We start from the raw sequence: 27867 nt of genomic DNA, 5'->3' as shown, positions 1-27867 counted from the left end.
GAAAGACTAATGCACGGATATCAGTGTTTAATGTAGAAGATGATACAGTAGTGAATTATACTACACTTGCATATAATTAAACCATAATCCAGGTTATTAGCTGCTTTCTTGGCCTTCTTTCCAAGAGCAAAGGTGTTCGCGAAAACACACCAAAATGGCACACAAAACCGTTATTACACAACTGGGTGGAAAAAAAAATAAATCCCAGCAACCCCAACACTTTAGTCATCCATGTACACATGAGCACACCCTGGGTAGTATTTGCTCACACACACACGCACGCACACACTCACTGACACAGTCAGAGCGAGTTCTGCCTGCCCCACTGAGGGTGTGAGGGTGATGTCTCAGTAGCGCTACGCGCACCGTCTCTATTCTTATCGCACTGACGCCACGTACAGCGTCAACACGCACTCGCCCCCTCCTCCACTACGTTTCCTCGCTCGCTCCCTCAACCCCCTCCCCCCGACCCCCCCCACCACCACCACCACCACCCCGATCGCTGGTCCTCTACTGACTGTCTGAGTCTCACAATCTACCTCCTCTCAGCCAGATGCTCGCACGCACACACATACACACACGTACGCACATGCAAGAGTGAACAAATGCCCTTTGCTACACATGTCGCTATTAATAGCGACTCTCCCTCTTCATTATCACGCAGCTACACACAGGTCGTCCTCACCGACAGTCTGTCTGGATTGTGATGGAGGGAACAGTGTATTAGCCAGATCGGGAGGCCCTGGCGTTACTTTCAATTATGGCTTCGTCGTGTCTCCCAGCGGTCTAATCTCTCTGATTTGGGTCTCTTGTTTTTTTGTGTTCAGCTCTGCATGTGGTCCACTAGTGTGACAACCACAGTCTGACGGCTTGTAGAAAGATGCTTCCAAAAGGTTCTGGAAACCTTTGCAGTCCTCTGTACAGATGTGGTGACTGAAGACAAGTAACACATTTGCGTCCATAATATATCTCATGTCATTAAGGGTTCAATGTCCCTGGCATGACCCCCTTTTAAGGTCACTACATATAAATATCTTGCACTTTCACTAAAAACAAGCCTAATAAACAAATAAAACCCTGCTCTTGGATATTGTAGCTGTGTTATGGGCAAAATATAGGCACACTTATAAAGCTAGACACAAAATTGTCACACCGTGGTGAGGTTTTGTCTTGTCTTGGGGTTTTGTCTCGTCATTTCCTGTTTTATTTTGACAGCCTAACTCAGCTTCCTCTCGCTTCAGATCACGCCCCCCTCCTCATGTGCCACCTGTGCGTCTGACCCAATTGTTTCCACCTGTGCCTTGTTACCCTGTGTGTTGAAAAAGTCTGCGTTTCCTTTGTCTTGTGCCAGAGTGTCTTTGTTTGTCACGGCCAGCCCTGGGCCTGCTCACAGCCGCAGCGCAACGATTACACTGTAAGCCAGGTCTTCCACGAGATCTAGTTATTTCTTTTTGTTAACGATAAGTTTTGTTATGAGCAAATAGATATTGTTCGTTGATTTATGTTTTAAGTTCCTTCTTCTTCTGTAAAGTAGATTATTATTTGTAGTTTAGCCGTTTGCCTTTTCCTCCTTGTGAGTGATTTTGATTTTGTAAACTTCTTAGACTAGATTTAGTTTTGATTATATGGACTTTGGCCTCCTCGAGAGCGATTTTCTGTTCTCTTAATTATCTCTCCCCGATAGCTTAGAAATCATAGGAGTTTCATAGCCTAATTGTTTGATCACTCTGATCTGAGTTTCAGTTGCGAGTGTAATAAATTTACTTTTGGCCTCTGCGTCTGAGTCCTGCCTCTAGTCCCGGCCTCACAAAAATATGTTTTATAGTCCATTTTATGCCAGTGAGAGGATCCCTTTTAAATGCTACTGTGTGTGCCTTTAAGATATTGGACACGTCACGACTGAGCTCAGACCTTAAGCTAATTGCACGACTCAGCAAGTTCAACTCGAGGTCTTTCATAAAGTAAAAAAAAAAAACCACATCCTCTCAGAGGAAAAGGGTATTAATAGAAACAGAATAATTTTAAAAAAATTGCGAAATAAGAAAAAAAAAAGCAAAATCCATAAATCCCTCCAAAGCTTTTCGCTGTGCACTGCGCCAATGGGTTCAGAGTGTTAACTCATTTCCCACCAGGTGGCCTCATAGGTTTGTAAAGTATGTGACTCTCCAAATAATTTTGCAATGACGAACTTATGATAAAAGACTAATGCTGCAACAGTCTACTTTCCCAATTTGGGATCAATAAAGTTCAATCTAATCTAATCACTAATCTAATGAATAAGGAAAACAAAAATGTATTTAAGCATGAAGAATAATGCTCCTTGAAGCCAAAATTTCAACTGGAAGTGCAATAACTATCCATCCATCCATTCATTTTCTGCCACCGCTTCTACTGCACTCCTGGTTGTTGGGATGCCCTCGGCCTATCCCAGCTGTCTTCAGGGGAAGACAGGGTTGCCAGTTTGTCGCAGGGCACTCACTCTTCTTCAGAGTTTTCAATTCGCCTCACGTGCATGTTTCTGGAGTAAGCCGGGGGGGTGGAATCCGCAGAGAGAACCCACGCAGGCACACCGAGAACATTGAAAATCCACACAGAGAGGCCCCGAGGACTCGGGATCGAGCCCACGATCATTTTGCTGAGAGGCAACAGTGCTAATCATTCACCAACTCAAAACAAAGAGCTCTGAACTTAAAACAACAGCACAGAGCATAGAATACAACAGCACGACACAGAGCAATTTGTTGGAAAGGTAAAAACGTAGAGACGTGAAGCTACCCTGGCCTGAGAGCCGCGGCGGTGAACATGCAGCGGATGCCGAGATCTAACAAACAAAACCTTGACGGAGAGCGACTGGCGTCAGAGCCAAAGGAAGAGAAACAGTCTGTGTGATCCAGAAGGCTATAAATGTAAACTGTGCTCCTCCTTCAAAGGAGGGGTATTTATTTTGTCTTTGTGCTCATCCCTCCACCTGCTCCCAATGCCGCCCCCCTACCACCTCCCTCCCTCCTCCTCTACCCCTCCATCCTGTGGGATGTGATGATGCTCTGACAGCTTGGCGTCTGTTCTTGGAGGTGCCGGTTATTCTGTGGCGCAGCGGTGGGGGCTGGTCCAGGAATAGTGGCGTATAGAGTTGTAGTGTGTGGTGTGGGTGTGGAGATCTCGGGGAGGGCTGGGATGCTTTGGAGAACAGTGAGGTTTTAAGTCACTGTATAGACAGAAGGAGACCTGGGTGGATTGCGTAAGCCGGCTCCCCGGTTGCAAATTTAGCCCGGGCTTGCTCACGCATAAATTTGATGAGCAGCGCGATCTCAGTCGTCATAGCAGGGGAATTTAAAGACGGGGAGTCTGTGCTGTCATGGGATGTGGGCTGTATTTGCTGAGCGTGTTTTGATTGCGAGGCGTGAAGACTTGATAGTTCCAGAGCAGCGCTCGCGTGTGTGGTACTGGCACGGCGCCGTGTTGCATCCGTTGGCCCAGGCCGTTAGACGCTTTGTGTAGGTATCGTCTGTAATGTTTGTAATATTTGGTGAAATAATTCAGAGATGTTGCAACAACCAGAAGCCAAAAATGTTTGCTTCTTACATGGATTCTACTGAAAATGGAACAAATGGTGTTTTGCTCGAGGGTGTTCAGTCATTTTAATACTGAATAATACTGACACTAACAGTGCAACCCTGGAATATGAAAACTAGATTAGTTACTTAACTCGCTGTTGTCGTACTTCCTGTTTTACTTTGATAGTCTTGTCTTCCATTGTGTTGTGATTGTTCTCACCTGTGTCCCCCTGCCCTCTTATAACTAGTCCTTGCCCCCCTTTATATGTGTCATAGGGTCATCGATAGTCTCCATAAGTCCCCTGTGTCTTTTATGCTAAATTAGTTTGTGAATTTGGTTTCTTGGGTTTTTGTGTTTTGAACCATTTTTTGTTAAATTTGCGCCAAAGGGGCGATATAAAAGAACAGATTAGCAGATATTCATAAATTAGCTTATTAAAACACTGAAACTGATTTTTTTGCATTTTTATTCTATGAGATGTGAGCACTAAACAATGAAAGCTTCAATTCAGCTATAAAAATAAAAAATAAAAAATGCAATGCCGACTGCTTTCTTACTTCTTTCTCACCTCCTTTTTTCCTCAAAACTTTTGCTTACATCTACTTTAGGTTTTGGCTCGGCGCCACTCTTTGGAAAGAAATTTCCATTTGTTCTTTTTCTTCTCAGATCCTCTGGCAGAGCAGAAATCAACACCAGCACTCTGAGCCTCTCTGAGCATCAGCAGTTCTTTTAAACACAGAAGTTTCCCTCAGATAACCACTCACAAAGGTATGTGGGTTGAGACCACAGCTGTCTTACTAAACAAACAACACTAAACTAAACTACTTACAGCTGCTCCCATTAGGTTCTGCACAGAACAAGTAATCCTTCAATAAGCATCAGATTAAAAACAATACACGAAAGGCTTTGGGGTGAAAACGCTGCCAAAACTGCTGCCGTCAGTCATTAGCATGTTTGAAATTCCGCTCATGACTCAAACGCTGTATCCTCGTTGTTTGTTGCCCTGAACTAGTTTCTCAAGTTAACGTGCGCAAATGTGGTTTTATGAACCTTGTTGCCATTTGCACAGTTTATCTACAAACGCCGGCCTGTTGACAAATGCGTGATGCATAGTCCAGGGGAGGGACGACGATCAATACACTCACGACTTGCTGGTCTGTTCGGAAAAATACAGATTTAAGCCCTGGAAGTTTAGAGAAGGCTGGCACTGAAATGTGAGCGTTTGCGGAAAACAAATATGGACGGCGGCCTGGGTCACGGTTGAAGAGAGGAGTTCAAAGCCGACAGAAGACGGTCTGCCCTCAAGAATTTACAGTGTAACTACTCGCTTTCTTCAAGATTCCAGGCAAAGGCTGTTCGTCAACAGGCCTCTGGTCACACAAAGATCCCAGACAAGACATTGAGGCGGTTGCTGTTAGACAGGTTGGGTAAGAATTTCAGACGCGTAATGATTTCAGGACCAGGAGAAAATGTGTGTTTAGAAGATGCCTATGTGACTACACCAAGGTTGTTCCAAATGATTCACTGTATATATTGGTTGTGTTGAACTAATGACATGTCTATCAGCTGGTACAATTCTAAGTATAGATAGATATATGGATGGATCGATGGATGGATGGACAGACTGGAAGACAGATAGGCAGAGTACTGTGTGGGCACATACGGTCAGTGAGGTGGGGGCGAAGACAGGGACTCATGCAGGTTTGTGTCTTCCTGACGTGTGCAGTGTACTCAGAGCACTCTCCTCGGTCCCACTCCCTCCCCCTTTCTCTTCATTGCTCCAACCCTCTAACAGTCCCTCTTCCACACCCACTCGTTCCTTTTATTCTTATTACTTACTGGTCCCTTAAAAAAAATAGGGCAGCGTTTATGTAAGGAGGAGAGGAGAGGAGAGGTGGGGAGGGGGTAGTGAGGAAAGCAGGATAAAACAATATAGAAATGAGGGGATAACGGCTGTGTGGGGGAGAATAATGAAGATGGGATTCGCCCTACTCGTCCAGGTAGAAGATGTGTCACTCGGATAAATAATGAACGGTTACTCACCGCGTTGTGGAGAACGTTGCAAAATTACTAGGTCCCGCTTTCAAGCTGTGATTTTTTGAAAGAAAAATGAATGAAAATCTCACTGGTGTATCGTTCGTTTTTTTGGCGTAACAATGCCCTTTTGACCACTACATCTTTGTAGCAGGTTGTAACCATGGATGTATTATAAGAACTGGGGACCAGACTGGCAATATGGCAGCGTGCCGATTTTCCTAGTGATCACTGGAGGTACTGCAGCAAAAGAAAAACAAAATCCCATGGGACCAAAAAGCGTTTTTCCCATAGACTGCAATACAAAAATAAACGCCTTTAAAACGGCTGACAGGACAACTGTGACCTGAAACATGATTCATAGAAAATCTTTCTATTGTAGGTTTTTAAATGATGGTCTTTTAGTCGTTTAAAAAAATGATAAGCATGGCGTCACGACGTCGTACGTGCTTTGTCTCAGCTCGTTCTGATTGGCTGCATCCTAACGTGTCTGTAAGTGGCATTCTCCAGAATTGTTCTGATTGGCCATAATAGACCATGTGAGTTACAGAGGCATGATGCTCGGCATGATGCTCTATGAGCCCATTAATGTGGAAGTCAAAAAAGAATTTCGTCATACAGTATGTGCTGGGTGAGCAACTTCATTGAAATGAATGGGCCGCCATCTTGGATTCTGGGGGGCTGGTTGTAACGGCTGCATGTGGTTTAAATACTACATTTCAGAATAGGCACACTGGATTTGTCTTTATGATCCTCATGTTAGAAGCGCTAACAATGCAATGTGCTGAAACACAGATGGTGTCATCAGAGATACCGTAAAATAGTCTAGAATGCAGGATAAAGAAATAGGGTCGTCCAATGACCTCCCTGGGCGACTATCATATGAAGAGAAGCTCCAAATCAAAATATGGGGCCAACAGGTGCTCAAGCATGAAGAAATGTGAGCGTCACTCAGATTTCCAAACTGCCTAAGAAAATAGCACAAGAATGCATGTTTTTCATTGGGAGCTAAATGAAATGGGCAGCCATTGAGAGCAAAGCAGTTCCAGACACACACACACACACACACACACACACGTCACCAACAATATTGTTTGTTTGAAGTATTTCAAAGCGCCACACAAGATTACCGCTTCTGTGAATCATGAAAGTGGCTGGAAATACTTTTTTTGGGAAAACAATTTTAAGATTTAGGTCACTTTGGTATATTTTGTATTTCTACGGCACTAGATGTCATCAGTTCAGTATATGTTGCCTTTCCTTCATTCTATAGCTATTTCCACACTTTTAAATTAAGTTCCAAAATGTAATATTGCTTCTTTTTGTGTTACTTAAACACAAATCAGTTTTTTCCATTGAGTTAAGAATCTATTCAATCATTCCTAGTACCCCCTGGAAAGTGCAGAATTTCCCCTGTGAAGCAATCAATGCCAGGTGCGAAGCACGTCCTAACTGTGGTGGTGGAAACAAGATGAATCACGCTTCGCCACTTGGCAGTCCAGAGGAGAAAAGCTGTGTTTGGCTGATGCCAGGAGAAACTTTACTTGATGACAAAATTGTCGAGCATTCTCTGGAAATTTTCCGGGGTCTGAACATCAAGACACTTCTGAACCAAGGAAGGATGAGGCAATGGGGGTTTGCAATCTCCTACCACACCACTAGGTACCACTAAATCCCACAAACTGCTTTCCAAATTATGTCAGCTGCTACAGTCACAGAGGGAGGTTATGTGCAGCTGTCTTTTTTTCTTCTTTTTTTTTTTTGCTTTAAATCAATTTTTGTTAAAAAAAAAAAAAAAAAAGAAAGGCTTATTTATTATTGCGTTATTGCTGTCAGATGTTCAATAATTTAAGATGATTGAACATCTGACAGCAGATGACATTTTTTTAGAGGTTCTTAGGGGTTGCATCTTTGTAGGCAAAAACAGTCTTTCAATACAATTCTTAATTATTATATTGGATTTTTCATCTTTGCAGTCATTGGAGATTAGTCTAAATGACTAAATGATAAAGTCTAAATCAAACTGTAGCACTAAAGTTGAGCAAATAAGATGTTTGTTTTTTAAAGGAGGGTACAAAACACATTTTTAAAAAATGACTACATGTATATGCATGTTATAAGAAAAAATAAATGAATAATCTCTGTATCCTTGAAATGCTTTATTTCCAGGATCCTTCTACTGCACCTGCTGTCTCTCACTGTCATGTCATGCTGGGACACTTGACCACACAGTGAGGTTACAGTGATTAATATCCTTCGGTCAACATCACTGTGAAAAAGGAAGTGATGGAATGTAAGACAGCAAAATATGTGTTGACGATGAAAATCGCAAAAACTCCTATGTGAGTGCTCGCACGTCAGATTTCATAACAGTGTTTTCCTAAATATACTGTGTCCCCTTTGATCTCATCCTCTCTCACCCTCTTCCTGGCGTCTCTTTCTCTCCCTGGCACTCTGCCTCTCTGACTGGCAGCGAGCCTGTTAAAAGTAGGCTAGGATTGACGCGCAGCTTCTGTCTGAGTCACGGAAAGCTGTGGAATAACCGGGCCCACTGATTGCATTTAACTTTAGGCATCTGACTCCCATGCAGTGCATGATACAATAGATCCGTCCGCTCGGCTTTCTGCACCTCAATGCTGACGTTGATGGGTGCTCTTCATCACAAAAATAAAAAGACGGATACTGTATCTCATCCACTGCCTTCTGTAATAGCCCAAACACTCAAATTTAATGATGCCACTTGTGCTTGTGAACCACTGAGCTTGGGACGGTACCACAATTACATAACAAAGAAGATGCAGAAGGTGCAGAATTTTACAGTCACTTTCCCATTGCACAATGTCCTCGTAGTTTGTGTTTCTAAAAGCCTCTTTACAGTGGGTCAGGTATACCATGGTCAACCGCCTACCCTATCTGGAAATGAGTTTAAGGGGCCTGATGCTCCTTTTCTAAATGAAATAAGATGACAGGAGAAGTCCTTTGTCTCAGAAAAGCCCACAGATAGGGTGGTGACGCATGAACATCTGAATGTATTTCCTTCTTAAACACATCATTGTAAACTCTTGCCGTGCGTGTGTGCTGTGTGGGACCCGGTAAACAGACAAGCTCTTATTTAACTGCGAGAGAGCCACAAGGTTTGTAACCATATAAACACAAGACCATGAGCATAAACAGCAGAGAAGAGAGCTGGAGCAAGGGAACCAGAAAAACTGGGAAGCCATAAGTTGTGCGACCACCTCTCCCTCGGGGGACTTGAAGTGTCGTGGGAATAAGGACATTGACTGTCCATGAGGTGGATCTCTGGAGTGTGAAGTGGCAGCCCTTTCGAACCCGATGACCCCTGCCTAGCTAAAGCAAAGCTGAATTGGCATAAAAACAGAACAAGCATTTAGGCTGATGCCGAGGTCAGGGAGTGCACATCACCTCCTTGCTGTGTCAGCAGTCTTCTAAAGATATTCGGTCTCTACTGGCTCCACTTTTTTTTAATTTCATCTGACTACAGCAGTGTCTGTTTTTTTAAAGTACAACCACTTCATTTCATTTGCATCTAATAAAAATAGTGACCAGTTTTCAATGAGATGCACTGGGTAACGCTGAAACAAAAGTTCACACTTCAGCTGTATTTTGCACAATACTTCCACGAGCCTTATGTCTGAGCATATATGTGAACACAACAAGGAATGGAATATAAGTAACTACGTGGGCAGTTTGTTATTCTGGCTCACATTAACACACAACACACACACACGCGCACACACATATGCATGTGTGCGCATCCACAGCTTCGTGACACAGCAAAAAAGGACAAAAACTTTATCTTAAACACGTATTCTGGCCCTTAAAAAGATCCTAATTTTTCACACTCAAAAAGGAGACCTTTGACACAGCTGAAGAAAAATGAGGTTCCTTCTTAATGAAAAGGGGGGATTTCAACCTCATGTTTACATTAAGGCCAGTGTTTGACTTATAATCCTCAAAAAGGGTATGCTCCAAGTTCAAAAGTTTAGTTTTTGTCTGGCAAGAAATATTAAGTTCAGGTCTCCACTTTTTACTCAAGCATTTTAGTTAATGCAAAACACATGAGCAGTGTTTATATAGGCATGCTGGAAGGCTTTCTGCTTTGCCAAGTAAGCATTACTGGATTAGGAAGAGAATAGATGTGTTGTTAAATGGTTACGAGTACAGACCTAAGCCTCCACCCACAGATCGTGTAATAATGAGCCTTGGAGATTTCAGCCAAGGGCCGAGCCAAGAGTCAAAGTGAACTTGTTTGGAATAAGCAATCTTATTTGAGTCATGTTTCTTGACATGACATAAAAAAATGCAACTGTAAGTGAGTAGCGGAGACGACTGAGAGCCGGGAAGCCGATCATATTTCTCTCAGGGAGGTGGGGAGAGCCAGTGAGAGTTATGCAATGTTGTTGGGATATGGAGCCAGAAGGGGTGTAAACAAAACCGCTGTGAAGTGGGACAGGCCTCCGTTGCTAGGTTACGAATATTTTGGGCAGTGAGACCAAGCAAACAAGGCCCGCCTTCCAAAAGGAAACACAGGGGTTGGCCTCATGAGCCCAGCGCGAGCTAGTGACTTCCCGAAAATATGCTAAGAGACAGGGAAAAGCAAAACAAAGCATATCAGACAGCAGTGTGGCTATTTTTACCTGCTTCGGCTGGAGTCTAGACCAACTCGGGTTGTAAACAAACTCGTAAGGAACAGATTAGTCTAGAGTCTAGACCTAAGTCTCAGTCACACATTGCATACTAATTTAGCAATTTCATTTGTGATATAGGTCATATTCAGTTGGAAATGACAGAAGGAATGGACAAGGTACAACCATCTTGAGATGTGTTTTTTGTAAAGTCAATATATATATATATATATATATATATATATATATATATATATATATATATATATATATATATACGTATATATATATGTATATATATATATATATATATATATATATATATATATATATATATATATATATATATATATATATATATATATATATATATATACACATACATATACATAGGGAGAGAGAGCACATTTTTTTTCTTCCACAAGTAGAAATGTAATGTTTGTACTGAATAACTGCTTGAGTTTTTGGTTGGGTTTTTGACAGACAAACTCCTCTACCAACCAACTGTTCCTTCACATTTTGCTGTGAAAAAAAGTTACCTATTTAAACCGAGGCGTCACTTATTCCTGACACAGGCTTGTCATTCACACCTTCACAGTACAATGACTAGAAACATGCGTACATAATGATGCGTGTTTGAATTTAGCTTGCGGAGAACACGATCACGGGACCGAACAAACAGGTAACGCGTTCGGCAAACACGAACGACGTCAACGCGAATGTCAACTTGCGTGTCGCCGCCTGACGTTACACACCGTGAAACAACAAAGAATGACGGGCTGCTGCACCGAAAATGACACACAAGAAAATGAGATTCGCCGCACGGCACAGCGGCCCCGTTTTTCCTGCTTTTCCTCCCCGCGCACAACCCGGAAGCCATGTTGTCTGTCAATCACAGCCGGTTTCCCCGGAAACCGGTTGCTAGGCTGCACAACAAAAAAAAAAAGACAAATTTACGTCCGTCACAACTCGCGGCATATCCATGGCAACGCAACGCTACACGGAGGCATTATTAGAGCCGTGGATAGCACGTGTTTGCCACTCAGAATATAATTTGTATGTCAATGTATTATTTACAGTTTTATTTTTCACGATTACGTAAGCGAGGCATTGAGCGTACACAAGTAGTATTTTCATCACAGCGTCGTAATAATGATATTCACTCAGTCGTCTTTTTGATTTATCACTCCCCCCCTGGTGTTACGTTTATCTACCCGTCGTGCCTGTGGGTGTAATCAACCATTCACCTCAATATACCTAATTGGCTATTGCGAGCAGTTTTACATCGACTGGAGTTAGTCATCCCGCCTGAACGGCGTAGCACCAGCTACGGCAGCCCGGATGGGACACGCCGTCCTCCGTGGATGCTCGTCTCTGACGTTGTTGCCGCTGAGTAATAGGTCAACGTTTTATCCCTTAAAAACCATCCATTTTTCTTACTCTCGCCATTTCTCACACACATATATCCTTTTACACGGTGGCATGCACTCTCCACTGTCATGTTTGACATCACAGACAGTGCAAAAAAACAAAATGCTCTCCCTTAATAGTTTCTGTAATCGATTATTTGCCGCCCCCCCCCCGCCCCCCCGGTCCTCCTCCCACCTGCCACATTCCCACTGGTGTCCTCATGCTGGATTTAATCATGAATCATCTTCTGCTCGTCTGGGTGATGTTTGTTAATAACAGGCGCCGAGTTCCGTCACTCTGCCCACCGTCCCACTGTCCGTGACACAGTGCGTTACCGCTGACTGACTTTGCTGGTCGCAATTAGAGCTGGTTGTCGCAGCGAATTTATGACACAGACACCCTGAAATATTGTGGTTTTGTTTTGTTTTGTTTATCATGCCTAGAGAGTTACGCAGGCTGCTTCTTGACAATTAATCCCCAGTCAGCAACACATAGCTTCAGGTTAGAGGAGCGTTGGGAACCGGTTTGAAAAGGAGGCTTCCCCGGATTGATGCTCTCCAGCGCGGGGGAGGCCCGAGGGCGTGTCCTGAGAACCTTGACTGCGGGCTTTCCCGTGCGTGCCTGGCGGGATTCCGTTCCGAAGTGACAGACCTTGTCGCTGCAGCAGCAGGGACCGCTGCTTACGTTCACCCACACTCGGGTGTGTTTTTAAATTATACCTCAGTCTGCAATTGTGTCTGGTTAGTCTGGTATCATCATGTCTAGTTAGTTGGTGGACGTCCACAATTGACTAAATAAACTAACATGCCTATATGCATTGTTAATGATAAGATACGTAAAACGAGTAATGGCACAAGGCAACTCTGTGTTTAACACGTAGAAAAGAAAAAATAAAGTATACAGCCTATCGGAAAACAAACAAACAAAAACATTTCCGTGTGTAACAAATGACGTTCCCTTATTTATTTTATTTGTTGGAAAATGATCAGACGGTGAGAAATATCGCGTGACTATAATAGTCATAAAAAATCTTGCTATTATTATCTGACGGAGAGGCAAGCTTTTGGTCCGTTTCAGTGGGAGAGGGAATCCCTCAACGTCACCAAGGATACCAAACACAACACGGACAAATATGGGCATGTACGTCAGCGGAACTCCGAGGCGGGACCAGAAATGCCTCGGTTGTAGCCGATGAGGTTGGTTCATTCATAAGACAAGATCTGCTACTGTGCACCATGAGCGGACTTTATGGATCAATACTCGCGCGTTTCTGCTAGTTGTTAGAGCAGAAGAGGACTCCGGTGGATTTACAAACTCTTTCGGAAGGACGTCTATCACTTTGAATCAGGACACTCCCCCCTTCAACGCGGGGAACTGGATTACGATTCTTCATGCAACTTTTTTGGAGAGAAACTAAGAGCATCTCGCAAGGAAATAACAAAAATATCAACAACTGTAAGTCAGTTTTTCTTCCAATTAATGAAATTGAAAGGTGTTTTTTTTTTTTTTTTTTGTAATTACAATTTTAAATCGCCTTTTCATTGCTGAGTCAAGAGTCTCCCGAACATCTGTCCACCGCTGTTTACCGGAATAGAAGATGTAGCCTTTGTCAAAACTCTGCTTTGTCTTTAAAGAAAACAAATGGAACGCAGAGTAAACGCAAAGTCGACTTCTTTAACATAAAGTTTAATAGTTTTATGTTATGTTATGACGATCAACCGATCTCTGCAAGGAGCGTAGCCTGACAGCCAGGCCATGCTGCTGCTGTTCTTAACAACTTTCGTCAAATAATATTTTTTTGCACTTCTAACCTTCCTTTCGCAGCCTTGAGTAAACTTCTACTTCTACGGGCCCACTGCCCTTTCTCTCTCTCCTCCAGGTGTCATCCAGTTCCCCCCGGTGTCTGCACGTGCCCAGTTCCCTTTCGCTCCCTCCGGGGAAATGTACCAAGGGTTCCCCGGTGACCCAGATAGCGGATCCCGTGGAAGCTCGTCTCCATCAATAGAGTCACAGTACTTATCCTCCGTGGACTCCTTTGGGAGCCCGCCGACCACCAGTGCTCCGCAGGTACGCCGCGTTATTAAATAATAATAATAATAATAATAATAATAATAATAATAATAATAATAATAATAATAATAATAATAATAATAATCTGAATCTATGCATGTTTTTGACGTGTGGTAAAAAATAAACGGAACACTAATTACTGCGAGAGCTGGAGCTGCTAAATGTGCGGTCAGTTGTTTTATTTTAAAAAATAATGTCCATTCAATACCATCGTTTTAACCTCAACTGTCGTGTCGATCTAAGTGCTTAGTGCTTCGTGTTAGCTGGAGTTAGCTTTTGTGATAGCGTGTCGCCCACGTTGCGATTTATATAAGTTATGTGGGCACACAGCGATGTAAACAAACACATACGAAGTGAGACAACTCCGAGTCGATGTACCTCTCAAACTCCTGCTTTGCCGTTCCGCCGGTAGCGCTCGCTCACTCGCTCTGCTAGGCTCTGCTCTGCTTTGACAACGTGCTGCGTTCACGGCACGCCGCAGAGCGGATGACACAGCCCTGGAACTCTCCTACGTCAAAGCCGCAGCCCCGCCCCGCCTCTCTTGTGTCCTTCCACGCGCTCCGCTCCGCTCTCACGTAAAAAGCCCCATTCTATTTTGGAGATCTACGTCGCGTTGCTAGGGGGAACACCGGGGGCGGGACCGGGTCTTGAAGGAGGAGGAGGGAAGCGGGAAGCGGGAGACCTGATTGGTTGCTTTTAGAGACGCCTCTGCCGAGCTCTGGTTCCGCACCGACAATGACCTACAAATGAGAGGAGATCCTCTCCCATTTGAGGTAGAAATCAAACCAAGGTGGAAATGCCTTTACCGACCTTTTTACTTTAACTACACAACTAAGTGTTGTGACGTTTAACTTACTTTTAACAATATAATATCCCCCAAATCCGGTTGTGCACTCCTGGAGTGATGGCACTTTCCCATGTTTTACTAATTTTTAAAAGAACAGTACTGCCCTCTTAACTTATAAAAACAAGGTAAAATCTTTCTCACACGTTTTCTGTTATACAAACAATATTGCATAATAGTGTTGTAATGTTATGTAACCGAGGGTTTTTGTTTACTGCTAGGATGATACTTGGGGGTAAAATGCCCCCAACACAAAATTTAAAAAAAATCCTACTTCCATTTTCTATTTTTAAATTCACTTTTTTGAAAATTCTAATTTATTAAGACTTTTTCGTATTTTTTTCCTTAACATTAAAACAATCTGAAATCTGCAATACATTTTTCTATACGGAAAAAAAAAACTATAATAGAACAAAAAAAGTAAGTTACGGTTGCAGTGAATGCTACAGTACATGACATGGGTCACATAGCGATAAAATCTTGTTTCTGCTTATTCTATTTTTTTTATCTGTTTGTTGTGTTTGTGTCAAAAGTGTCACAATGTTCTAACTGAAATACTGCTCGTTCACGTCTCCTACAAAGGAGTGTGTGTCAGCGGGAGTTGGCTTGAGCACTGTGGACAGCAGGCCAGGGGCCATTGCTGGAGGGGAGATGCCCGGTTCATTTGTGCCAACTGTCACCGCCATAACAACCAGTCAGGATCTGCAGTGGATGGTACAGCCGACACTCATCTCCTCTCAGGCCTCTGGACAGAGTGGGTCTACTGGCACCGCAACTATGACCCAACCGGTGTCACTGGTTGACCCATATGACATGCCAGGCCCCAGTTATTCTTCCTTGTCTGGATTCACACCTCCTAGTTCAGACACTCCTGGTCCAGCACCAGGCCCCATACGTCAATCTAGGACCCGTAGTCGTCGAACACGAGAGGAGTCTGTGAGTGAGGATGGAGATGTTGGTGTGTTAGTAAGTGTGTGTGCTTGAACGGTTTGTTTGTTCATCCTTGTATGTTGAATATGCAGTGCAAGTATTTAATTTCCAAGGACAAACTTGTCAGGGACAAAGACAAAAAAAATAAAAAGTGCAATTTACAAATTATCATAGTTTTCAAATCAGCCCAATCTACCAAACAGGACAATGGGAGGCAATATTTTGCCAGATAAATTACAAGAGCTGATAATGGAGAGCTTTCACGACAATTCAGATTAAATACAAAGTGATCTAAAATGTATATTTTTCTTGAAATCGTGAATTGTTACCTGTTGTGACAGCTTCTATGGAGACTGCATATCCAGCATGCTCAGCACTTTTGCATGAACGCTACCTTTTTCAAAAATAAAGGCAAGACAATGTTCGTAACATCGCTCATTTTCTTTTCTTTCTATCACAGCTGACACCTGAGGAGGAGGAGAAGAGACGTGTTCGGCGCGAGAGGAATAAGATGGCCGCCGCCAAGTGCAGGAACCGCCGACGAGAGCTCACAGACAGACTGCAGTCGGTGAGCTTGGCCCTGTTGTAGTCGCAAGAATGAGTAATAGTCATAATTACATGGTTAACATCACATTCTCCCAGCCTATAATGAGTGTGTGCTTTAGAGAAAGAACCATAGTAATGAAGTGTTTGGCTATGTTAAAGACATGCCTCGTGACAGACTGTTGTGCCTAAGGTATTCATGGCGCAATTAATAGGCTTAAATAGAATCCACGTTGCATATCCCTGAACCTTAATCAAGCAAACAAGCAAAGGAAAAACATATTTGTTTGCATTTCTCTAACCCTTGGTTCAGTACTAACCCACTACAACTAGCACTGGTACTTGCATTCCTCATCTCAACAGACCTAGTTTTAAAAATATCAAATATTGGTTAAGTGAACTCTCAACCATTTGGTAGAGGCTGCTAAAGGTATATCTGCTGAGATGGAGGCAAACCTTTAAGATGTTGCATGCAACCGCTGATATAGACGCTTGATTTTGCTCATAGTTCCGCTTCCCTTTCCCTCGACTTCCCCTCCTTTAAAGGTTAAATGTGTAATATTTGGAGATTTTTGAGAAGAAACAGCGACATCAAATGGTTACTTTTTAGATTGCAGCACTCATTCACTCACCAACCTTCTCCTGAGCTTGCCAGTGAACTATGGTGGCCTTTGAACACAAACCTGGATATCTTGTCCATCTTCTTCTTTGTTGGCTTATTTGAGGACATGAGTGTTCAGTTTAAATACGAAAAGCGTAGTCAGGCAGGTTGGATTGTGCACTGCCTTAAAAATATTGCTGCACAAGATGGCAATTAACTGAGAGCAAGACCTTTGATCTATGCATATTCTAATGTTTAGAAAATCCAAATGACTTTTGTTGCACTGTGTGAATACACTTTTATTAATGCATTTATGGGTCGTATATGAAGCTTTTACCGATATGAAAATCACAAATCAGGCCAAATTTTACACACTTGACCTTTAACCTCATTGTTTCTCCTCTCTCTCTATGTGCGCAGGAGACAGACATACTGGAGGAGGAGAAGGCGGAGCTGGAAGCAGAGATCTCCGAGCTGCAGAAAGAGAAGGAGCGCTTGGAGTTTGTCCTGGTGGCCCACCAGCCGAACTGTAAGATCTCGTACCAGGAGCAGGCTCACCAGAGCTCTGCGCAGCTCCTCCCGCTGCAGCCCCAGCTCCCTCCCCAGTCCTTACAAGCCGTGTCCAATGTGGGCTTGCCTGTGAAGGAGGACACTTACTTTCTGCCTCCCGCCTACTCTGCCCACCCGGCTTCCGCACAGCCCCAGCCTCCGGTTCAGCAGCAAGTCCAGCCGCAGCCTCAGCCAGGGATAGTGCAGGAGGTAGAGTTTTCCAGTTCTTTCTATGGCTCGGGTGAGCCGGCAACGGGCGGGCCGTGCCTCATGGCCAGCGACATTGGTGGTGGTGGTGTTGGTGGTGGTAACAATGACGGTGCAACCATTAGCAGCTACAACGCCTCATACACATCTTCATTTGTGTTCACCTGCCCAGAGGGAGCCTGCGGGGTCAGTGCCAACCAGCGGAACAGCAGTAGCGAGCAGTCGTCTGATTCCCTGAATTCACCGTCGCTACTGGCACTCTGACTGACCGGCAGACACGCGTGCACACATATCAACACAGACATATATAGCGCTTGCTGGAATTAGAGGCCGAGGCAAGTACATGCTTCGCACTTTTCAGTCTCGCCGAGAAGAAAAAAAAAAAAAACGACCAATCAATTGTTCCTGATTGGCTCGACAAGTTTTCAAAGTCTTGACACGCACTCCAGTTGAGAGCCATAAATATAATTGCACATGAGTCAGCGTCAGATCAAAAATTTAACGACGAGCGAAAGCGGTAAATAAGGCCTTGTTCCGCATTTTTTTTTCGCTACACCTTGGACAACCAACAACAGTGAGTTAATAGAAGCTGAGTCATGGAATAACGCCCGAGATGCCTCCAAAAGTGCACCAAATGATCATATTGATTCGCCGAAAGCGTTCTCGGTCCTCCACATGTACAGCGCATGGAGTGAGATGCCAAAAAGCTCACACGTTCCCTCCGACGAGCACTCGTGCCCCCAACTCGTTCCCTCTGCCGGTTGCCCCTTCTCCAGCGCTCTTGCTTTCATCCTGTCCCATCCTATCCTCCTTTCCTCCTTTCACTGAATGTATTTGTGCAAATGTGAAATAGGGACGAAGGACACTTCTCTTGTTGGAGACAGCTGATTTTTTTTTTTTTTTTTAAATCTCACTTGCCTCTAACCCTCCATCCGCTCGACCTCCCTCCTCTCTGCTTCTTCATCTGTTGCTTGGACTTCTTGGATTCTAAGTATCGCAGACTTCGCTAATTCTCCTGCTTTTGTTTTTGGTTAAGAAAGCGAAAAAAAAACAAAGATTCTCCTGCCGCCTGCCTACCTACCATTCGACCCATCTCTGCCCATCTCTGTTTTTTCTTCTTCTGTTTCTCCCTCTCTCTCCTGAAGTCTTCATCCCCCGAGAGCCCGAAGACCCCCACCAGCCCTTGGGACCTTGAGTAAATGACGGACCAACAAAAGGGCCCCCCTAACCCTTCTCTCACAAAAGGACATGGATGCAACGCACACACACACAGAAGAACCTTTTTTTCTCTCAGAGCGCTCTGCTCATAAAGGATTATTCAAGTGAGCAGCAGCTAAACACTTGCGAGCACACGGGACGGATCGTGACGTCTTCTGCTGAGCCATTTTTTCCCCCAACTCAGTTTACATTGGGACATATTCTGTGCCGTGAGGTTGGTTGTAGTGAGGATGGAGTGAGGTTCAGCAGCAAGGGAGACAGAAAGAGAGCCAAAGTGTGGAGAAATCATGAAGAGGATTACCATCCATCCTAACCATGTTTGTTTGTTTGTTTTTCAAAGTAAATGCTGAAAAAAAAACAAATGAGCTACATGCTTAAAAACAAAGCAAAAACAGGAAATTAAAGAATTAAAAAAAAAAAAAAACTGCACTTGCAGGTTGCGGGTGTGGAAGGGTGACCTCAGTGAAAACACCCTGATACCATAGAGCCTCATCATTCCGGACCTACATGTGCTCATTTGCACCATGGCTTTGAAGTCTCCAGACTGAAAACAGTGACGTTATGTGGCACCAGCATCATGTCTTGCTCGGAATCAATCAGATGTAAGCTGATGCCTTTATTTAGAGGAGAGATTGTTTCTTTATTCAGTAGGGATTCAGACAACCTCTAAACACTGGGCTTCAGTAGTCTCTGTGCCTCCCCTGCGCTCATCGGCGAGATGTGGCAGGGGTGCGTTAGATGCGAGTGCGTCCACTCTGAGGCACCTGGCCCGTTTATTTCTTTCTTTATTGAGGTTGACATGGCGATAGAGCACAAAAGCAAGACCTGGAACCATTTCAGGGGATACATGTGGAGTGATGTTGTGGAGTGAGCGTCCTTTCATTGCCTGTGAATTTGTACAATTTAGTTTTTTTCTCCGTTCTTTCGGTTGAGACTTGTTTTTGTGTGCGTGTTGTTTGTATGTTTTGCTCGTTATGACCTCTGCTTTCATTTGTAACGTTGCCGTTTTCTGTTTTTATTTTTTGTTGATCCTTTTTCATCTCAAAATTTCCTTGCAGCTGTTATTGTAAGTAATGTATTGTTGCAATGTAACAACTGTTTCTTTATTTTACTGTATTCTCATTTGGCAACTTCAGAGGCGTGTTGTGCACTAAAAAAAAAAATCTATATGCATCTAGATATATACAGATAACATGTATATATAAGTGTATGTACCATGATTTGAAGTATGAATGTCTACAGATTCAAATGGGATATTTTTGTCAATGAAGAACAAGATAAAAATGTTACTAAGATTTAGTTTTAAATATAATATTTTTCTAAAAGAATACAGAAATATTTCAAATTTAAAGCCCTATCCCTAAACTATCCCTCACTGCCTCTATAAGTATTTATGTTTTTATAAACTATATTAAGCACTATTCTAGTTACTTTAAATGTATGTTTATGAAAATGATGTTGAAAGGCTGTTGTAATGCCGTTGTTTTGTTGTTTTTTCTGTATGAGGTCTGTCCCTATGCTACTGACACCTTAATGCCACTTGATCTTCAAAAGATGCACAATGAGGAAAAAAAAGTATATATTGTGTGATCATATGTCAGCACATATTAAAAGTGTTCAGACTGGAATCCACATGGAGATAACGGTTTTGAAGTATTTCCAAAGCCAAACATATCACACATTTACATTCACAATTCAAAGGTATTTGAAGGAAAACCCATCGTTTTAGCTGGTATGAACAGCATCCTTTTCCACACACTCCATTCATCAGCAAATATGTTGCCAAATTAGTCTTTAAAACACATGTGATTGTATTTGCAGGATGGAAATTATTTTTAAATAAATAAACGTGTTTACTCAAAGCAGTGGCTTGATTAATAACTGTTGAGCAGTTCACTCAAATGTGGCTCTTGGTGTTCAGAAATGGACAGACCTCATTTTGTACAGATTTTGGAGATGCCTTTTGATTAATCTGCAAATGCAAATGTGATGAGAATATGTTCTGGTGTCAGAATACGCATAAAACATATTCAATAGTTCTCATGTACATATGTTTTTGTGGTGCTACTTATACTATAATGACAAGGCAGTTTACGATGTATGGTTACGCATTGCTGTTGCTGGAGCTCCAGACATGTTTCTTGTCGATTCAGAATGTTTTGTTTTTTCCAAAATGGAAGCCAATAGTAATGAATGTCCAGCACCTGAAGCTCTGAGTATCCAGTTATCATCTTTTGAGTATGTCCTGGTTGAACAAACTAGTTTTTTTTTGTTTTTTTTTATGTGTGAGGACTAGAATCCTTGTCCAGTCCTTGTACTGTATTTGCACTCATGCCCTTCAAAAATATACATCTTTCATCTGATTTATTTACCTTGGCTTTGATTGAAGTTGTCTGATTTGCTTATAGGTGGCAATTAAAAGGGATAAGGGACCAGAAAATGGAGCATGGAGCAAAAAATGTCTACACTCAGTACTGTAAATGTCTTTGAGCTCACTTATTTTTATGTTGTGCCAAGTGATGCTCTTCCATGTGTCTCTGTTTTTATCCATACACTGTTTTCATTATTTCCCAGGTAGGAATTGCAATACTGATTATGCTCTTGGAGAGACATAATGTAGCAAATCATGCAGTGCTCAAATTGACAGCTACTTTGTGTCAGGTGTGATGATGTATTGCTTTAATTATTTCTCGCTATGACTCTGAAATTGACCTTTAATACCAATTGCCACATTTATGTTTCTGAGATGATGGTCACTGAAGGGATCTGACCGCTTTTTTTCTCCAAAGCACACTGTTCATTTGTCGTTGACTGTTTTTATTTAGAGCAGTTACTGAAATGTCCCTATAATTCCATTTGTTAGCAAAAGTCACTATTTAAATTACACTTTCCAGGTTACAGAGATAAAAGACCCAAGGAAACTCTTTTGGGTTTGTCTTTGTCTCTGATCAATGGTACGTGAGCTGCTCAGACAATTAAATAACTGAAGAAGGTGCTCTGATTATAGGGCCATTAATATACCTTGCTTTTTTAACTTCAGTATAAAGTAAGTTGACTTGCTTTAATAAATATGTTTTCCCCCATTTGTATTGCTCTTCAAGGAGACTGGAATGTCTGGCACTTTTCTCTTTTGAAGTTTGGATCATTTCCTTCTCTACACAGCATCAGATCTTTTGCCATATCATTTAATAGTTTACATTTTTACATTTTCTGTCAGGCTGCAAATGTTGAATGTTCCCTCCAATGATTGTTTGACCAAATGCCACTTGTTTCCATTTTGTGAAAAAATAAACAATGCATTAAAAAAATGTTTCTCTCTTTATTTATTTATTTTTATTTTATTATTATTTTTTAATTTAATTATTATTATCATTGTTATTTTAAATGTCAGATTGATCGACGTTGCATGGGCCCGAGATTGCGTCGCAGTAATGCTTGTCTCGTCAGTCTTTGAGCCCACCTAGTGTTCATAAATGGTTCTGACGTGGAACTTTCTGTGGCGGTATCACGACCATAAAAAGACGTCTAAAGGAAATTACGTCACGGGAGCCGGAAAAGCTTTTCCGGTGGTAGCCAACGTCACGGCATATTTATTGTAAACATGGCGTCGGTGACAACAGGTAAGAGCCCACAGGCCCGGTTGGCCATTGAAGATTTAAATGGAAATTCTGAGAGTTTGTGTTTGAAATACAAAATGTGGGCACTGTCTCTCTAACCGGCTCAATATAGAGCCCAGAGGTTTTCAACTGCTTCCGCTTTTGTAGTGTAAGGGAGCCCTGGTCGGGCCTTGAACGTGGCTAACCGCTAGGACAATGCCGCTTTGCCAATTAATGCTTCTGTTAGCAAGCTCACGTGGCTTCCATAAATAAATGGATTAGCTTTCTTACGTCTTATCAGAAGTGCATACGGATCACATTATATGCGTATCTATGTTTATTTACGTGATATCCCATTGCTGCGCTGTAGCTAGTTTACCGCCTTCAGATGTATCATTAAATCGCATCCAAATCAGAGTTTTCGGTCAATAGACGAACAAACAAACAAACAAACAACCATGTGGATGGCTGCCGTCTTTAGTTGCACTTCGGCGGCCTTCCATAGTTTTCGTTTCCACCGAGTCGAGTTTGTGTAGCGGTCGCTGCTTCGTTAGTCACAGCAGCATGGTAGGATCATTTGTTGTGGCAGCAGCTGTTGTGCACCCTTCACCCTGTATCTGTTACTCCAGCCACACAACGCTTCATAATTGTTATAAATAACCTCCAGCTGGCCGTGGTCACCGTGTGTTAGATCTCGGCATGCTGCCGTCTGTTCGCGTTTGCGTCTCCCCCACTTGGCCCTTCAGTGCTCGACTACTTGAGTCAGTCCACGCATGTCTTTTTCATTAAGTGTTCAGCATTTGTAAAAAAAAAAAAAAAAAAAAATCTATTAAACAATTGTAAGATCTTCAGGAATGTATCCCTTTTTATCTCATTTGTGTAAATACAAACCAAACCCTGATTTGTACCTGCAAATGGAATGTTATTTGCATACTAATTTCATTATGAATGAATAGTTTATTTTTGTTTACAATGTACAATACTGAAATCAAGTGCAATCAACTGACCAAAAAAGAATAGAGAAAAAACCTTACAAACAAATTTGCGCAATATAAACTCTCACAACAAACTGTTATCATCTTCATTATTAACATTTTGTAGATGTGTCAGTAGTAAAGCATTTCTTTCTGTTGTGTGACTGGTGACTTGTTCCCCTGCAGCCACCTCAGAGTGGATTCAGTTTTTCAAAGATGCCGGGATCCCAGCTGGCCTGGCAGTCACTTATGCCGTCTCTTTTGTCGACAACAGGTAAATCAATGGTTCATCGTTCTTGCACATTTTGAAACGCGGTTGTTTAATCACGACCAGTCGAGGGATCTTTACTGATGACTGACCTGTTGAATCCCTTTATTGTTGTTCATTTGTTTTTCTGTCATTGTGAACTTTGCAGAATTAACAAGAACATGCTAATGGACCTCAGTAAAGACATCATGATGGACCTCGGCATTACTGTCATTGGCGACATCATCGCCATTCTCAAGCATGCCAAGATGGTCCACAGGCAGGTGAGATTGTGCGCTCGTGGTCTGGAGAAATAAATACCTGAATGAATTCTGCATTTTCACTGGCAAAAGCGTGGACAAAATTTTATTTGTCAAGGCTTTAGACAAGATTAAGTCTACTAATATTGTCTACCTTATCCAGGACATGTGTAAAATGGCTACAGAAGCCATCACCTCAGGACAGACTAGCGTTAAAGCTGAGCTTAGAAGAACTGCCAACACTCGTAAGTATCTACAATTAATTTCATTCCTCTCCACTAAAAAACCAAACAGGATATTCAGTAGAAAATCTGTTAACACATCCATGCTTTTCCTGCTCAGCTGCCACTCGCATGATTGCCAATGCTTTGAGCAATGACTCCCCACCGGCCACTCCTGTCCGCCGACCTGACAACCGCCTGTCTGTCACGGTGTCAAACACGCAACAACACAAAAGCACCAAAGCTGGTAGGTAGCATTGAACTGTTAAACGGCACCGACCCTTCCTTTCACCCGTTCCTTTACATCAGTGAGCCTTGTGTTTCTTTTTTCCTCAATCCCCCCCGCACCCCTTGTCTAATCCTCATGTGCTCACCATCCTGTGCGTCAGCAATAAGTCTGCCAGCTGATGAGGGGACGGGCTTGTCAGCAGTGAAGCGGCGACGCGTGACGGCTGAGATGGAAGGCAAGTACATCATCAACATGCCCAAAGGCACAACGCCTCGTACACGCCGCATCCTGGCTCAGCAGTCCAAGAAAGGTAGGACTGACCCAGTAGCCCCGCCAACCACCTGCGCCAGTAACGCCGCCACTAACAGCTCTAAAAAAATCCCAGTGAAACTTTTCACGAACCTCTTTGATCCTCAAAATGGCTGTTAAACAGTCTTACCTCGTTCTTGGTTTAAATCTGATGACTTTTCACTGCATCCACTAATAACTCGAGTCCATCCTTTTTTAACCCCTAAATTCTTTTGCTATCATCTTTTTTTCTTCCTATGCTGTGAATTACGCGTTTGCATAATTCACATGCACCTGCATGTTATAATTAATGAGCTAAATTTACAATGTCGGGTTTGTTCGACTTAAATGAAACCATCTAGGTCCTTCATGGGTCGCCCATAACAACAAATGGCGGCAAATGGACACTCCTTGGTGCTAATGATCACATAGCTTGCTAAAATAGGACCTCCAAGACTGATTTACTGGAGGGAGCACACACAGAGATATCAACACGGTCATCCTCTCACTTTGTCACTATTTGCTATTCTGCGGTGGTGGTTCAGTTCAATCACAGGTTGTTGAGCACCTGCTTGTGTGAGGGTGAGCAGTCGGGGTATATGGTCCATGTCTTGGTTTGTTTGTAGATATTTAACTATAAATATCTACTCTCAGTATCTTTTTTTGTTGGTCATACTTTCCTAGTGATTTTTGAAACAAATTAGCAGCGAAGGTATTTCTATGACGTCGCTGTCCAGCTCTCTAATTGCCCTGTATTTTTTTTAAAGGCATGAAACGAACATCTGTCTTTGAGAGACTTGGCGCAGAATCAAAGGCGGACACAACCACAGGCACCACCAAGGTGAGAACTTTCACCATTAAGGTCGCTCTTTTTTTCTTTTTCTTTTTCTTCTTTTTTTAAATGTAACTACATTAGGTGAAGCAGTACTGAAGTCCTGTACTCATAATGCTGTTGTTTGTCAGCCCACCGGTGTCTTCAGTCGTCTGGACAGAGGGGTGGACGTGGGGATGAGGACGGCGGCAGGGAAAGCAGCAGGAAACGTGAACGTGAACGTGGACTTGGACGACAGCGACGACGAAGGGTCCATCCTCCAGTACGCCGGCGTCCTCAAGAAGCCGCCCCCCTCCCAGAAGAAGGCAATGGCGCTGAGGTTGGCCACAAAAGCTCCGGCTCCGACGACTCTGCGGCGCCTCGGCGGCAAATTCAAAATGCCTCCCTCTGACTCTCCCACCTCCTCCTCCCCCCTCACCTCCGCTAACGGCCTCCCCCCTGCCAAGCGCAGCATCCTGCGCAGGCTGGGCAAGCTGCCTGCCTCGCACCAGGGCAAGGCCATGGCGCCCTCAGCGGCCGACACGCAGGACAACAAGGTGACCACCAGCACCCGGCCCAGAGCTCAGGAGAGACTCAGCGTAGCCAGTCCCAATGTCAGCAGCAGCACCGGGGCCACAGCGGGCGGAGATTCAGTGGGCGCGCAGATGGACATGAGGGCCATCAGTGTTTTTAAGAGACTGGGTAGCAAAAGAACCTAACGTGTGCTGTAAATCCTCTAGAAAATAACTCAGATGTTCTCTCTGCACAAAATAAGTTTGTATCAAGACTTTTTTTTTACTTTTGTCTCTGACCGCAGTGAAAAAATGAACTTAGGCTTCTTTTTTTTAATGCCACATTTTGGTTTAGAATATTAGCAGTAATCTTTTTTTTTTTTTTACTGTTATTTCTTTTTGCCATTAAAAAATGATTTATGTTCTATGTCCTCTTAAAGAATTGGACCTAAATAATTTAAGGCTACGTATAGGCTCCAGCACCCCCTTGCAACCCTGAGTGCAGGAGAAGTGAGTGTGTTTTGTGGGAAGCGAAACGATTCAGATCCTCTGGCTGTTGATGGGTCATATCTTTTTAATTTTGTCATTTATTGAAACAAAAAAGCAAAACAAAATTGTATTAAATATTTCTTTAAGCTTCAAGCATGAGCATGTTGTTAGCCAGGCTGCCATGACGTTGCCATTTTTACCCTCAAACTTCCCAAAAATTGCTGCTAATGCCTAATCCCCCTTTTTCAAGGAATGCTTTAATAGTGTTTGCCTGAACATGAATGGTTCTTTTTAGAATAAGTCAAGGTATAAGAACTCTAGATGATTTTTTTTTTTTTTACCTCAGTTAGTGGTTAAACATGAGACTGGGAACAAAATGTTACTAGATGTTTCCTTATGACCTATATCAACTCAAACTTACCTCCAGTGTCACATTTAAAATGTAGAAATTATGTTAAGAACATTGTGATAGAAGTAAGGTTAAACCAACACAGCACGACCTCTGTGGACACTTGAATCACGCCACCTCCTCCTCCTCTCCTGCTCTTTGTGTAGTGCAAGTTAACGCCTCTGATCTCTTGACACCCATGTCGACTTTTGTACCATTTTGTACAACCTCCTACTTGAAGACTGACTCAGTAGAACATGTTTTATATTGAAATGCAATGTATAAGTTTGATGGGCTTGATTTCAAATGACGCAGGATACAACCTTGCACATATTTTTCTATGTGGACATTCTAACGTCACGTTTTGAGTACAGACGACCTCTGATGTCATAGGAGCCATCGCTGTGGTTCCTCTTCACACGGTAGGTTATTACTTGTTCAGACACCACAAATTTGCTACACTGTATATATTTTAAATGTTATGTTAACTACCATGGAATTTGTATTGTTTGAAATAAGATACAAAATAGAAGGATTTTTAACATTTAAGGAAAAAAAAAATCTGGGTCTGAAATGTATAAGAAGGGGGGTCTCTTGTGTGTGTGAAGGTTTTCTCCAATGGAAGACACTGTATTTTTTTTTTTTGGTTTTTTTTAACCTTCTCAAGTGTCAACACAACAGCAAAGTCAATATTGATGCTCACTAAACGTCAATGTTGACTGTGCTGACTGACAATGTGTGTCAATAAACCTGTAAAACAGCTCTGTCAATGAGCTTGTTGGAGCATAAAGACTTTTTGTTGTTGTTTTTTTTTAAACACAACAAGCCACTTTGCAACCATGACAAGTCGGAGACACAAGGGACGTTTTAGTTTGTTTGGGTCTGGTTGGAAGGCAACCTCACAGAGGTCAACACGACTAGGGAAGAGCAGTAAACCTCACATCAGCAATTAGTGTAATCAACACTGTGTCCTCTTGAGGTCACTGCCTCCTCCTTTCTCCTACTGCTGCCCCCCCCCCCCCTGCATCTTCCCGCTGTCCGCCTTCATCTCCTTGAGAAAAATATCAGCGGAAGTCATCGGCAAGCCACACTTAAGCCTTCAATGTAACGCTCCAAGACGAGGATGTCTATTAAAGAAAAAAGAGCTGAATTAGCCGAATCCGCCGGATTTGCGGGTGTGTGTGTGTGTGTGTGTGTGTGTGTGTGTGTGTGTGTGTGACAGCCGGCGACTCCTTCTTCCCCGAC

The 27867-nt window shown here is 42.8% G+C and overlaps 2 protein-coding genes across 7 annotated transcripts; both read left to right on the top strand.

Annotated features, from left to right (window-relative positions):
• Positions 1 to 12836: 12836 nt before the first annotated feature.
• Positions 12837 to 20469, top strand: fosb (FBJ murine osteosarcoma viral oncogene homolog B). Of its 5 annotated transcripts, none has more exons than XM_076036165.1 (6): positions 12841 to 13100; positions 13525 to 13712; positions 15142 to 15525; positions 15950 to 16057; positions 17054 to 17392; positions 18535 to 20469. In XM_076036165.1, exons 1-6 carry the CDS (start codon positions 13037 to 13039, stop codon positions 18586 to 18588), a joined length of 1137 nt encoding a protein of 378 aa, XP_075892280.1. In that variant the 5' UTR covers positions 12841 to 13036; the 3' UTR covers positions 18589 to 20469. The 5 variants fall into 5 exon arrangements, with proteins under 5 accessions (XP_075892281.1, XP_075892277.1, XP_075892276.1 ...); XM_076036163.1 differs by having other exon boundaries at positions 17562 to 20469; XM_076036162.1 differs by having other exon boundaries at positions 12838 to 13100; positions 15142 to 15495; positions 17054 to 20469.
• Positions 20470 to 22115: 1646 nt separating this feature from the next.
• On the top strand, positions 22116 to 27419 carry cunh19orf47 (chromosome unknown C19orf47 homolog). Of its 2 annotated transcripts, none has more exons than XM_076036158.1 (8): positions 22116 to 22227; positions 23364 to 23451; positions 23594 to 23708; positions 23848 to 23929; positions 24027 to 24152; positions 24295 to 24444; positions 25190 to 25263; positions 25386 to 27419. In XM_076036158.1, the coding sequence occupies exons 1-8, from the start codon at positions 22209 to 22211 to the stop codon at positions 25950 to 25952; spliced, it is 1221 nt and encodes a 406-aa protein (XP_075892273.1). In that variant the 5' UTR covers positions 22116 to 22208; the 3' UTR covers positions 25953 to 27419. The 2 variants fall into 2 exon arrangements, with proteins under 2 accessions (XP_075892273.1, XP_075892274.1); XM_076036159.1 differs by lacking the exon at positions 22116 to 22227 and adding an exon at positions 22259 to 22372.
• Positions 27420 to 27867: the final 448 nt, after the last annotated feature.

The sequence above is a fragment of the Nelusetta ayraudi genome, unplaced genomic scaffold (assembly GCF_046127955.1).
Source record: "Nelusetta ayraudi isolate G7.1 ecotype Tasmania unplaced genomic scaffold, CSIRO-AGI_Nayr_v1 ptg000048l, whole genome shotgun sequence".
Classification (NCBI taxonomy): domain Eukaryota; kingdom Metazoa; phylum Chordata; class Actinopteri; order Tetraodontiformes; family Monacanthidae; genus Nelusetta; species Nelusetta ayraudi.
This window is presented reverse-complemented; position numbering and strand designations above follow the sequence as displayed.

Excerpts from the sequence above, each read along its gene's own strand:
- fosb (XM_076036161.1), top strand. The coding sequence starts at position 13,037 with ATGCAACTTTTTTGGAGAGAAACTAAGAGCATCTCGCAAGGAAATAAC. Across the intron at positions 13,713-15,141 it reads CGACCACCAGTGCTCCGCAG|GAGTGTGTGTCAGCGGGAGT; the intron begins GTACGCCGCGTT and ends TCTCCTACAAAG. Across the intron at positions 16,058-17,053 it reads TCACAGACAGACTGCAGTCG|GAGACAGACATACTGGAGGA; the intron begins GTGAGCTTGGCC and ends CTATGTGCGCAG.
- cunh19orf47 (XM_076036158.1), top strand. Across the intron at positions 23,452-23,593 it reads GTCTCTTTTGTCGACAACAG|AATTAACAAGAACATGCTAA; the intron begins GTAAATCAATGG and ends TGAACTTTGCAG. Across the intron at positions 23,930-24,026 it reads TAGAAGAACTGCCAACACTC|CTGCCACTCGCATGATTGCC; the intron begins GTAAGTATCTAC and ends TTTCCTGCTCAG.